The sequence below is a fragment of the Microchirus variegatus genome, assembly GCF_963457635.1.
Source record: "Microchirus variegatus genome assembly, chromosome: 4".
Taxonomy (NCBI): domain Eukaryota; kingdom Metazoa; phylum Chordata; class Actinopteri; order Pleuronectiformes; family Soleidae; genus Microchirus; species Microchirus variegatus.
In genome coordinates, this window is record NC_139805.1 from 32,420,952 (window position 1) to 32,434,996 (window position 14,045).

General features: G+C 42.7%; 1 protein-coding gene across 1 annotated transcript in view; it reads right to left on the reverse strand.

Annotated features, from left to right (window-relative positions):
• Positions 1-14,045, reverse strand: part of LOC310926492 (tensin-3-like) — a gene marked incomplete at its 5' end in the record, with an annotated part of 57,013 nt that overhangs the window by 24,693 nt on the left and 18,275 nt on the right. Inside the window, 4 exons of the mRNA XM_083888636.1 lie at positions 1,700-1,768; positions 1,884-1,977; positions 3,955-4,088; positions 11,216-12,139. Of these exons, the coding sequence (XP_083744762.1) occupies positions 1,700-1,768; positions 1,884-1,977; positions 3,955-4,088; positions 11,216-12,139 (1,221 nt within the window). The remainder of the gene's footprint in view (positions 1-1,699; positions 1,769-1,883; positions 1,978-3,954; positions 4,089-11,215; positions 12,140-14,045) is intronic.

Below are 14,045 nucleotides of genomic sequence, written 5' to 3' on the forward strand. Positions count from 1 at the left end.
TCCGTAAACGGGAAATTGACAGCGTATTTACGCACATATTTACTGCTGGGCTATTTCCTTTACATTTTTAGCCAAGGTAAAAGTCCCTGTAATCTTCACTGACATGGTTTGGTAAATGATTGCTGACGTGGTACATTCGCACTGAACTAAAATCCCTGAGAAGCTCTGGTAATAATTACTTTACCTGACCTCTCCATGTAAAACTAATCCTGTCTGAATAACACTGTGTTTAGCATTAACTGGCTAAACACTCATGATAAGACCACCACCTGCTGCTGATGCTGGACCAGTCCAGGAAGCCTCTCATCGCCGCACTGATTTCACACCTCGTAGAACTTTGTCATATCGTCCCCTAACATGTCCCTCGTTTCGGATATGAAAACTCGGCTGCAGGTCGGTGTGTGTTTTTGAGGCTACAGTAAATTCCTCCTGCAGCTGTGAGCTGCATATCTCCTCCAGCAGGATGTCCCAACAAAACAAAAGACCCTCCCTTCTGCCCCTCACTGTCCCCTCCCAGAACAGGACGTGAGTGGACATCCTGCCAGCAGTGTTCTCTTCCTCTGTGACCGCCGGCTATTATTAGCAGACGTCCAGCATCAGCTGTCCTGCATCAGCTTGTATATTATTTGTATTATATAATCGGAAATAATGTTCAGTATTCAGCAAAGAAGCAAAGGGTGTACTAGTATTTATAATATATATTTGAGAGGTCCACAAACTTTGTGGGGACAATTTATCTGAGCCCAAGCTTTTTCACAGTTAAGACCTGATTGGGTTTAGGTTGTGTCTGTACTAAGTTATAAAAACAAATAAACACTGACTTTTTAGGACCGGTAATCCTCATGGGAACCGGAACCTGGACCGAATAAAGTTAGCATTTAGATTCAAACTGCAGTTAGGTTAAGCCCTAGGGTTTGGCATTAACTGGTTAGGGATTGTTCGGGAAGTCAGTGCAGAGTCCTAAGAACACTAGTAGTGATCTTTGTGAGGACAATTTTGGCTGGTCTTCACAACTTTAGAGGGCTTTTTTGAGGGTTAAAGTCTGGTGCTTTGTTGTGATGGTTAAAGTCACAGTTGTGGGGACCTAAATCTGTTTACACAGGGTTAGGGGTTAGGCCAGTAGTCCATACTAAGGTATAAAAACAAATAAACACTGACTTTTTAGGACCGGTAATCCTCATGGGAACCGGAACCTGGATCAAATACAGTTAGGATTAAGATTTAAACTGCAGTTAAAGTAAACCTAGGGTTAGGCAGTGTAGAGTCCTAAGAACACAAATGTCTTAATCAAATGTGAATTGGGTTAAGTCTTGGTTTTAGGGTTAATGGGGTTTAGGTCAGTAGTAAATATCATTAAGGTAAGGGTAAGTCTTCAGGAAATGAATGTAAAGTCCTCTGAAGTCATGGAAACCAGACTGTGTGTGTGTGTTGACTTTTCTCACATGGTCAGGACCAGTAAGTCCTCATGGAGACCAAAACCTGGTCCTAATGAGACAGAACCTCATTTCTGAGGAACTGGTTAAGTTTAGGACTAAGATTTGAATGTGTGTGTGTGTGTTTGGAGGACATTCCAGCCAGCTCTTGTCTCGTAGTAATTAGGAACTCAAGTGTTTGGATTCAAACTGTAGGGCTCTCATCTGTCAAACACACACACTGTACACACACACACACACACACACACACTCCTGGGAAAGTGTACCTTGTGTCCAGCTGTGTTGGTCCCACTGCTCTCCACTCCTGAGCTGGGAAAACTCTGAGAAATTTTTCACTGGGAAGAGAAGGAAGAAGGTGATAAGATTATAAAGCATACACACACACACACACACACACACACACACACACACACACACACACACACACACAGTGAGGTCCTCCTTACTTACTGTAGGGCGTCGGAGGAGACACCGGGAAGGATGGCGTTTGCGGGACGATGTCCGAACCGTCCATTTGTCCCCGGTCGTCCACGCTGTAGGTTTTCTGTAGATGCTTTTGGAGGAACAAGAAAAAAAAATCAGTGAGCATGATGGGGGATTTTATGAGGTGACACACACACACACACACACACACACACGAGCAGACATCAGTCTTGGGATCTGCATGTGGCTACAGTCTGTGTTTTGGTGTAAACAGCTGGGCCATTCATGCCACCCAGTTTTTTTTTTTTTTTAATAAGAATGTGTGCAAAAACAGAAAAAAAGACAAAAAAAGGGGGGAAGGGGACTCAAAAAGAACCATGTGAGGATGAAGGTATAGAGTTACAAACACAATCAGTGATGAATAACCTTGATGTAAAAGAGCTCCTCTGGGAGAACTGAATATAGTAAATTGGTCAAATTGGCCGTAGTTTATTGCAAATAACAAAATAAGTAAACGGAGACTCAGAGAAGTCAACTGGGCTTTAACTCTCGTTATGACTGTGATGATAATCAGGCAAAGATAACGTTCACTTTCCATATCTGATTGGACGCTTGTTTCCGTGGAAGTCCTGAGGTTCTACCGTAATGACAAGTATATGTGCGCAAAGCTCTATTTCGTCACCTTCTACCGCTTTATCCTCCACATGAGGATGTTGACATTGCCACAACCTGGACAGATCGTCTAATCCATAGTTTTTTAATTTTCTAGATATCACAAAAGGTCTAGGAGTTACAGTAATGAGAAGTACGGTAACAGAATGGTTAAAGATTAAATGTGACAGCCTTGGAATCTAAAAAAAAATCATAGATGAATTTAAAGAATCGAAAGAGCTCATAGTTAGAAACCTGTATTTGACAGTGAGATCCTTCTAGTGACATTAAACCTCTTGTGTATTAAAAAAAAATGAAAATGGCATTTATGTCACATGTAATTTTCCCCGTTTTAATGGCAACTACAACACTGTGGTACAAAGGATATACATTCATAATGTGTTATTTGCAAAGTAATTTCTAGGTTTCTAGTCTTACAAATGAGAGTTATTACAGGATGTCATCGGCGTAAAGTTGTTCATGAATAATGACCATATTCATCCTTCAAATCTATGTACTTTTAACTTTAAAAGTAACTGACCTTTACGTGACCTTTAGCGGACGTCTGCCTCTAAACTCTAAATCAATGTCTTTCTACTTGATATTTTTCCAGGGAAGCTCCTCTTTCCTCCGTCCTGACGTCAGGACACATTGTTTTCTCAGTTTAATCTTATCTCTCTGAGCTCTCTCTAGTTACAGTATGTTATGTTTGCATTGTCTCAGCTCACAGTGGAACTGCTGCACACTGTGCTCTGCTTTTTATTCTCATGTCGCCACTAACTTCTCGGTTGATAAGGAGCGAACGGATCTGTTTTTGTTCTGCAGTCGTTTAAAAGCAGGAAAGTGAAATCACTTAAGGGTTTCACCGAGGGTCTGGTTCGGTCAGTAAGGGACGGTGAAGTGGGAAAAAAGCAACTTTACAGTCAGGGTAGTGATAGAATATAGCACAATATTCCATCATGATATCGAAATATTGATGTTTATGATGATTTTTTTTCACAGAATTTCAAAATAAAAGACATTTTTGATGCAAAATGAATCTATTATTTTAAAAACACAGATACATAGCTTATTATATGAAATGGCAGGTCACAGGAAATGGTTTATGGCCAAATTTTACAACTCTGCATTGATGTAAATAGTAAAGAGACCTTTTCCCGTGTAATTTCCAGACTTTCACCTAAAAACAGTAAATATAAAGTATGTTTTTAATCAAGAAATCATGCACAAACACAGGTGCAGGAATGTTATATTACTGAGGGTCGTTTTACCAATTTATGAGAATATAAGGAGTATAATGTCTCTTTGTGTTGATTTCATCTTCTGCTAAAGAATCTGAGTTGTAATGATAATAGTTGTAGTTTATCTGTTTGTTTGTGTATTTTTCTCCTCTCAATGTCTCTATAGGTGAGGGAAAAAAATGGAAAAACAGTTAGGTTTCTTTTACCCGAGAGTGTGAGAAAGAGAAAGCTGGACTGTAGGCCGGGGAAGCCCTGAAGGTCTGAGCTCGTCCTCCTCCTCCTCGCCATCCTGGACTGTGTAGTCCACTCACGTCGCTGACCTGCTTCTGCTGCTTCCACCCTGATCAGGAGATAAAGAGTGAAGACAGATAAGAATCAAACTTAGTCACACACACACACACACACACACACACAGACAGTAGAGTATGAAACTGAAACATCCACAGTGATTGTTGTGTCTATCCCTGTTAATTACGACAGAGTGGAATAACACTGACACCGTCGTGACCAGAAGGCCTCGGCGATGACAGTGATTGGCGTTTGTTGCCAATTGTTTGCTTCTGACAAAAGTGTCCGTCGCGGCGCGTTTATGAGCCGACGGAGAGATTAAGCTTTCACTGTGAGCAGATGTTGGAACATCACAACATCTTTAATGGAACATGTGTTGGAACAATCGGTTGTTCTGTTTTCAGATGTGTGAGCAGATCATCATCACCACCACCACCGTCACCCCCCGCCCTGGGCTGGAGATTATCCACCCGCAGAAGATCTATAATCCACATGTTGTGGTTATAAAGTCACCCCCTGCTCCACCAGGAAGACGGACAAAATATATGAATGATAAAGCAATTTTTAATCAAAGGATCATTTTTATCCGACTGCTTTAGTGAGTGTTTCTGTCTCACAGCTGCTGGGGGTTTCCGTTGAAGTTTACTCCAGTAGGAAAAAAATCATTATTTTTAGCCTTAAATGCTGCATTTCATCTACTGTATGTTGGACTGAACTCCCACTCCATCAAACAAAAAAAACATCTGCTTTCTTTTAGCTTTATGCTTCTGTATGCTACACAGTGTTAAGTGGTTATAAGAGGAGGAGGAAGAGGAGGAGGACAGGGTTCTGGCCGGGATTTTATTTTAGCGTAATGGCAGTGGCAACCACGTGGGCACACTCTTAGAAATAAAAGTGCAAAGTAGAACCATATAAGGTTCTTCGGCTTGTCCTCATAGGAGAACCCTTCTTGGCTCCAGGTAGAACCTTTATATAAAGGTTCCACCTGAACTCTTTTAAAACCCTTTATTCAGGAAAGGGGTTTAAAAGGGTTCTCTGGATCAAAATGGTTCTTACTGGAACCATTAGTGTTACCAAGAACCCTTGAAAAACCCTTTCTTGGTTCCAGGTAGAACCTCAGCCCTTGTAGAAGGACCATTTTGGAACCCTTATTTCTAAAAGTGTAGTTGGTGTGGAGCTTGAACATTTAAGGAGAAAATTGGTCATTCTAAGGGTACCCAAAGGCACCCTGAGATGTTACGCGCCGCTAACCTTGTGAGTTTTGCGGCTGAATGCCAATGTGTGTGTGAACTATAGCAAGAATTTCAAGTAAATGCAGTCATAGTAGCAAAACGCGCCATGAGCTAGCTAGAACCCCGGAGGAAGAACCTCAATAATACTAATATTAGTTCCCCAAAATTGGGACTTATGTTTAAAAGATGACAAACCATTTCACAAAAGATTATTTTTATTGCCATTTTTGTTCCATCTGATATAAACGGTCAATGGTTTTGTATTTATACAGCTCTTTTACTCGTGGGGTGGGGTTATCGGCATATAGACGATAGCGTAGCCACCGTCGAGTTTCAGTCAGACTTTGTTTGGGCTCTCGGCCTCTTCTTCATCTCCAGTGAAGGACGATCTTAACGTTTCAGCATACCAAGACATTTTTGGACAAATTTCCAACTTTGTGGCAACAGAGTAAAGACATGGTTTGACTTTGAGTCCTGCACGCAGAGCCCTGACCTTTAACCCCATCCATCGAGCACCATTGTAATGAACAGGAGCATTGTAATGCCTGACCTCATCAATGAGTCTTTAAAACACTTCTTCTTGAAAGTCTTCCAAGAAGCTGTTAAAGCTGCAAAAGGAGGGACCATATTAAATACTTTTGTCCATATACTTTGCAGTAAGTTGAAAACAAACATGTTTAATACGAATTTGACTTATTTCTTACTAGAGAACAGCATAAAACATGCACACTGGGGGGCATTGCCCTGTGTTTTTTTTACTCTGTATTTAACAGAAAACCCTGTTCTTGTTTGTCATTTTACAGGCAGTACTTTGGCTTAATTATGCAGCACGTTCTTTAAACTCTGTCGTCTTTCCTTTAGCTGGTTTCTACCTTTTGTAATAAGTCGAGCATTGTTTGTTGTTTTGCGGCGGGCCGCAGAATCGTAGGTTATAAGAAAACAAACGAGCTCTGACTTATCTAACTTAACTTAACTATAACCTGACAACTTCTCTGATACTGGACTGAACTGAAAGGTTTATTTTGACAAGAAAAGTACACCCAATCTCACTCTCTCTCGAGTCTTTAATAACAAAGTTTAAGATGATCAGATCATTCATTATCGTATAGAACAATATGTTTGTTTGTGGCTGTGATAAAGAGCGATGTGAGAGTCTTTTATTCTGAGCAACAACGGTTTGAAAAACATCACATCAGCTGAGCCTCGGCCTCGGGGCAGAGCCTGTTTACCAGTCCTCGCTCGAAAGATAAACCACATCAGTCAACTGACCCTCGCCTTGCAAATCACAACGGTCCCTGCAGGAGGTTACGAATGAAGATTTTTGATGAAAAACATGACGTCGGCGCATCTTGAACAGGACTTTTCACAGTTGAGGATTACCACGGGGCGGAAAACAAGCACGAATCATGTTCAATTTCATGTTTCGGCTCTGACAATAAAATCGAACTCTTCTGCTGCCGGGACAACCCCGGAAAAACACACACGGCCACAGGAACAAGTGGCTGACATGTGTGTGTCGTAATAAAGATGCTCGTACTTTCATTCATGAAGCGACGAGGAGTAAATATCGGCTCAGTTTTCCGCTGTGTCACTAATCCCGTAAGTGTTCCACACCAGAGGACTTGCTGAAGAAGGAGCCTCCGCGGGTCAAGGATCCCTCGATACCCAACTTCTCTATTCATCGGGATGATGAGAGGGAGAAGAAGAGGAGGAGGAGGAGTGATGCAAACACAAGTGTTGTGTCAAACTTCAAAGGCATTCCTCGTCGCTGACAAAAACATCCCAAAAACACATGTTAAAAACAGAGCGTGGTGAGGTGTCAGAGTTACGGCTCCAAATGTGCCTTCAGGGAAATATCAGCTCTGCAGAACCCTGACACTACACTGACCTACATACAACACACACACACACGTGTACGCCGTTTCCTGTGCTTCCACAACTGGAGGAGAACTTATAGCAGACCTCTCGTTGACCCGTAGGTGTGCGAAAATACAGAGGTTAAACGTGGCAGCGGATCGGCTCGCGTCAAAGCTCGATGTTTGCGGATCTCCCGCGTGGACCATCGCGCAAAACCCCCTCGGGAGGCTAATGAGCAGCTGCTTGGTACGTGAAGAGACCCATGACCCGCTGTACTCAAAGAGAACATGAACCAGGGATGGAGGTCGCTGCAGAAATGCGGCTCTCCCTCCAGGTCCTGTCCCGGCGGAGAGGAGCAGGCGAATAAATCTGTCATAGGAGTCAGTACAGTGAGAAGAAACAGAGAAGAAGAGGCAGCACTGACACCCGTGGGGAAATGACGTTCCTGAGTCGGGAACAGGAACGTAGATAATGTTCAGAGTTTGTGTTTTTTAAGATGGTGCTACAGGCCAGGGTCAACAGGACGTGTTTGTGGTGGGTGGAGGGAGTAAACACATTAAAATTTCACCAGGTTTTCTGTATTTTTATGAAGCTTGATCCTGTTATTTGTTTCCGAAAATTGAAATGTTTGTTTTGTGACTCCTTGTTATATACACGACCGTTCAAAAGTTTGGTGTCACTTAGAAATGTCCTTATTTTTTAAGGAAAAGCACTTTTTGAATCAGAAAACGACTATTCTAGCTGCAAACGTCTGTTTTTTAATGGAATATGTACATAGGTGTATAGAGGCCCATTTCCAGTGTTCTAATGGTACATTGTGTTTGCTAATGATGTTAGCACAGTTTTGCTGCTTCTTTGACGAAAGCAAAGATTATTATTTTGAATAAAAATCATTACTTCTAATCCCGTCAATGTCTTGATTATATTTTCTATTCATTATGCAACTCTTTTTGATGAATCAAAGTGTGACTTTTAATGGAAAACACGACAAACATTGTATAGGTGACCCCAAACTTTCGAACGATAGTGTACGAGTCAACAAATGTTTGTCCTTGTACGATCTTTCTTCTTTCTGATGTAACTCCAGTATATTTCCATTCAAAATAAGACAGATTAGAGTGTAAACACGGCACTGTGTGCAGAGAGCACAGGTCCCCGACTTCACTCTTGCTTACACAGCAAAGAACTATCCAGCAGCACCTGTTTAATCAAACGCTGCCTCCCTGACAGCAAACAGCAGCCACGCTTAAATATAAACACTATACTCCTATATTCCTCTTCATCTGTGATAGATATTAATGTGTCTGTATGTGGGTGTACTCATGTGGGTATTTATATCTTTGTGAAGGACATCATAAGTTTAAAGTAAAAAACTTTTTAAGACTTGGGCTAAGGTTAAGGGTTAAAGGTGCATTATGTAATAAATCTAAAGCAACTGGCCATAAAATCCTCCTCATATGTCACAGAGACTCAGGAATAATGTTCATATAACAAACTGAACTCACCAACAACAACAGTACAGACAAAATATTTGCATAAAAAAAAATATTTTGCAGACTGCAAATCATGTTTATGTTTTGAAATCATGTTTTGGCATGTGGCGCCACCTACCGCCGTCTACCAATCATTGCAGTCAGTAGAGTCTCAGCTGCCGAGCGACCAAGGGTTGCCAGTTACGTCAGAAAAGGAAACATGAAAGACCTCGGTATTTTGAATTTGAATGTAGTAACCGTTTTTGGCCACATTCTTACATATGGCACCTTTAAGATTATAGGCACTTAGTTGTGAGGGTTAGGGTAAGGACTGGAGCCATAAGAACTGTTGACATTTCATTGCTTTTTATACTCAAAAAAATCAAACAGAATCAAGTAGACCTATTTCTTCCATTGTATGTGGCAATTGAATGACATTAAAAGTACCCCACTTTGAAATAAATGAAGTAATATTCATATTGTATGTAGTTCATGCTCAAGAAAAAACTTGCCTGTGGATGCAAAGATGGACAAAGACTCCAAAACCTGTACTCAGGTAATTCATGTCCACATGACTGCATTTAAGGCTTTTTAATGTTGCATTTGACGTAGACGTCGGATGTGACGCACAAAACGCTGCTAGGAGCCACTGCAGAGGGGCTGAAGAGCCACAGGTTGCAAAGCCCTGAGTTAGGGAATGTATTATGTCGCTAATGTGTCCTCACTGAGGTGTAAAAACAAGTTTGTGTGTGTGTGCGCGCATATATATACTGTAGGTTCACCTGCAGCAGCTTGTTGGCGCAGGTGTGTTTTTCCCCCTTGCTTCACTCATAAAGTGACAATGTGTGTAAAACTATAATTACCTTAAAGGACCAGTTCACCCAAAAATAGACACCACGTCGACTTACGTACCCTGCTGTGGAATTCAGTGAAGCCAGGGTGTGGAGTCAGGTGCTTCACTCCAAATGTGTCATCAATTATTTTCCTTTTTTTTTACAAAATGTGTGTGTTTTTATTTATGGGATATTGTCAAGGAAAAGGAATGTTTGTGAGCAACTCAGGATTTTTCTTTCCTTTTTAAAAAACAAAGCGGATCTTCGTCCTAAATGTCCTCTGAGGATGATGATGATGATGATAAGTAAGAGGAGCATGTGGTGTAATTATTCGAGCCCCAGCACGAATGCTAGAGGCCAAAAACGGCTCCTGGCACGAATTTGTGGGAGGAACCTATTGTTTTCCTTCAGATTATTATTATATCCGTGGCTTTCCGGTCATTTTTGAGGAGGTTGACACACATAAAAACTCTGGAAACTTGCAACAATGCGATATTGACATAGTGGTCAGACATGTGCATTGCACCAGGACTATTACTGGATGGAGCGAACCAAAATTAAGTTCCACCAAATTTCACAAAACTTCACAGGAACTTGTCACAGCCCCAAAAAGGAAATTGGGACCATGACCTCTACTCAACAGGAAGTTGATTTTCAATTTTGAATCTCCTCGATTTGCGCGTTTCGTGAATGAGCCTCGAACCAGGAAGTGCCCTATAACTCCGCCATTGCATTGACCGATCACCTTGAAACTTCACGCGTGACAAAAGAGACTGCCCCCGAACATGTTTATAAACACAAACTTGACCCAACAGCACTCTATAGTGCCCCCCTAAGGCGAAATGTGGATGGAGCGAACCAAAATTAAGTTCCACCAAACTTCACAAAACTTCACGGGAACTTGTCACAGCCCCAAGACGAACAAAAAAGTAAATCGGGACCACGGCCTCAACGCAACAGGAAGTTGAATTTGAATTTAGCGTAACATCTTGTCGATTTCTGCATTTCGTAAAATGAGCCTCCAAACAGGAAGTGCCCTATAACGCCGCCATTGCATTGACCGATCGCCTTGAAACTTCACGCCTGACACAAGAGACCGCCCCCGAACATGTTTACAGACATAAACTTGACCCAACAGCACTCTATAGCGCCCCCCCAAGGCGAAAAGTGGATGGGGCGAACCAAATTTAAGTTCCACCAAATTTCACAAAACTTCACGGGAACTTGTCACAGTCCCAAGACGAACAAAAAAGTAAATCGGGACCACAGCCTCAACGCAACAGGAAGTTGAATTTGAATTTAGCGTAACATCTTGTCGATTTGTGCGTTTCGTAAATGAGCCTCCAAACAGGAAGTGCCCTATAACGCCGCCATTGCATTGACCGATCGCCTTGAAACTTCACGCCTGACACAAGAGACCGCCCCCGAACATGTTTACAGACATAAACTTGACCCAACAGCACTCTATAGCGCCCCCCCAAGGCAAAACGTGGATGGAGCGAACCAAATTTAAGTTCCACCAAATTTCACAAAACTTCACGGGAACTAGTTACAGCCCCAAGACGAACAAAAAAGTAAATTGGGACCACAACCTCATCTCAACAGGAACTTTAATTTGGATTTGGCGCAACATCTTGTCGATTTGCGCGCTTCGCAAATGAGCAAACGTCTCAGCACGTTTATCGTACCAACATAAAAAATGAGTACTAGAGACATTAAAGACAAAAAGCTATCGAAAGGCTTTCTGGATTAAAAAGGTGTGTGCTTATTTTTGCTTGGTCTTACCTGACTGAAGTGTATTTCCCTTGTGGCTGAGGCCGTTGCTGTGGAGGGAGGCCGAGCGGGACAGGGGGGCACAGCTGGTGGGAACGGGGACAAAGGTCGGGTCCAGATCCAGAATCAGCTGGTTGAGCTGCTCCATGGACTCGTCGAAGTCCGTGGTCAAAGTTGTGAGATCGTCTTCGTTGCAGGACGAACTGAGATCAGATTTATTGTCAACAGGTGTGCCGCCGTGTGTCCCATCTCCATCCGCCGGTTGTCCTCGCTGCACGGCCTCCCTGCTGCTGACTCCTCGGTGTGGTGTGTCAGGAGCTACCAGAGGTGGTGGCCTCTCTTTCCTCACTCTGCTCGACCTCTCCTCTGCATCCACCTCCAGGTAACCGTCGCTGATGACGTCCACCGTCACCTGCTGATGCTGCTGAACCCAGGAGTGCGTGGTGGAGTTCCCGGTGCCTCCTGATGTCCGAGTTTCAGGGAGATTCTCCGAGGACAACGAGCAGATACTCCTTGAGCTCAGCACGCCGTCTACTACATCCTCATCGTCCAGTATATCAGTCTCCCTCTCACTGGATTCTCCGTTGATAGTGTGTCCCAATCCTGATTCATCACCTGCCCTCTCCACGTCCCCTCCACCGTAGGCGGCAAGCTCAGCCATGACCTCCAGAAGAGGCTGAGCAATCTCAAAGTCCACCCCAGGGAGAAGCTTCGCTGCCTGGGCACGTTTGTCCTCTGTGGCCCTTCTGCTCTGCCTGGCTTCAGTTCTCCCCTGCGAGGCAACAGACAGGCCCGAATCACTGCTGGCAGACAGAGCTCGGTCACTCCAGCTGGGGCTGCTGGTGGTCTGGGGGAAGGAAACCCCTTCCTCGCTGCTCTTCTTCCTCACTTGGGCGTACAAAGTGCCATTTCCAGGGTCCAGGACGTGAGGCGGAGCTGCGAAAGACACAAAACACTGTCAGGATCACATGAAGACACAGAGATGAGACGGTTTGAGCACGTACAGAAGCTAAAGTGTGCAAAGGAAAGTGAAGAAGGCTGCACTTTAACACCAAATTGGAACAGGAAATAATGGTGGTTTCTTGAAGAACAACACAACTTTCACAGAGTTTACTGATTTTGAAAAGATCATCAGCATCAAACTCTCGCGATAGTCTACGAGAGCGTAAACAAAGGCGATGCTGCTGTCGTCCGCGTAGCTAACTATGTACAGGCGTTTTTTTCCTCTCTCGTGAATAAGACTCTGATTTGCAGGCTTCCTGAAACAGTGCGAGTGTGAAATGACCGTAATAACAAATAATAACTAGAAAAGCACTCGGAGAGCGCAGACCTCTGGCAAGGCAGCTCAGCCCCCCACAAAATAGCGATAAAAATAGTGATAGCATCACACCCAAAATGTAATCCAAATCCGTCTGCGACTTTTCGAGTTATGTTGCTAACAGACAGACAAACAAACGGCGAAAACATAAACCTCCTGGCGGATGTCAATAATTTTTCCAATAGCATCAACCGGCGCGTAATTACGCTAATGCAAAGTGCTGCGTCTGCGATATGCTCGGTGTTAAAGGGTTAAAGAAACTGCAGTGGGCGCAGTTGTCCTTAAAAAGTGGGACTCGCCTCCTTTAGATGAGCGGGAACACTCAAATGTCATTTGTTGACATTCAGTAGAGTGTGTTAACGTCATTATTTCAACAATTTGCTGTAAGGAAATGGTGAAACTGACGATGACTGAGCAGCACGTGAATATGGAGAGAATGGTTGCTATGTTACATAATCACTTACAGGAATCAACAATAACATGGATTATTTTCTTATTTTCCTTTTGGTTTTTTTGCCCCCTCCCAAACAAACACGTGCAGCTGTTACACTGAAGCGTAACTGAACGTGTAAAGATGATCACAGCCTTTTTCTGGTATCTGCATGTTTATGTTTTACAGTGTGTGTGTGTGTGTATGACTCCATATACCTGCACCTCTGCTGTATATGATTCATAATAACACACACACACACACACACAGCCACCACCACTTCAGACACAGACACACTCCATGTAGATAACACAGAGCCCCCTTTGTGTGGGCTGCTGGCGGATGTGTGTGTGCGCGTGTGTGTGAGTGTGTGTGTGTATGTACTTTTCTGTCATAAACACTGACCTTGTAAGGACCAGTCGTCTTCATGGAGACCAAAAACCTGGTTCTACCTCACCAGAAGAACTGGTTAGGTTTGAATTGAGGTGTTAAGGTTAAGTTAAAGTTAGGGTGAGGCTTTAAGGTTAAGGTTTGGAGATAAGTGCAAATGAATGCAGTGTCCTGAGAAGAATAGCTTTGCAAACCTCTGTGTGTGTGTGTGTCACGCAAAGGATGTGTCTGTCATGGACGTCTACCTGAGGTCAGATTGAAGTGATTACACACACACTCATACTTTGACTGTCCTGATACAAGCTCAGATAACAGATTCTTGACGTTTTTCTTCATTTACTGAACTTCTATATATATATATATATTGAATATACTGTCTATGTACACATGCTAATTACTATAATATAGGCTCAACTTAAACCGTATATTCCCATAAATCCAGAGGATTAATAATAAATCACTGTTTATATGACATTTTCATAACAGAACAATGGAAAATGTGTCTATTTTGTCTATAAATGAACTTATTTAAGGATTTAGTGCATCTTTAGTCATTTATCATACAGAAAATATGTGTGTTTTTTTAAATTGCCGGTTGGATTAAACCTCACAGTCACCTTGAACCTTAGGAAATCGTTTTAGTTTAAGATTTAATTATAATGCATGCAAGTGTTTTAACTAAAAAGAACCAGTTCATTTCTGAT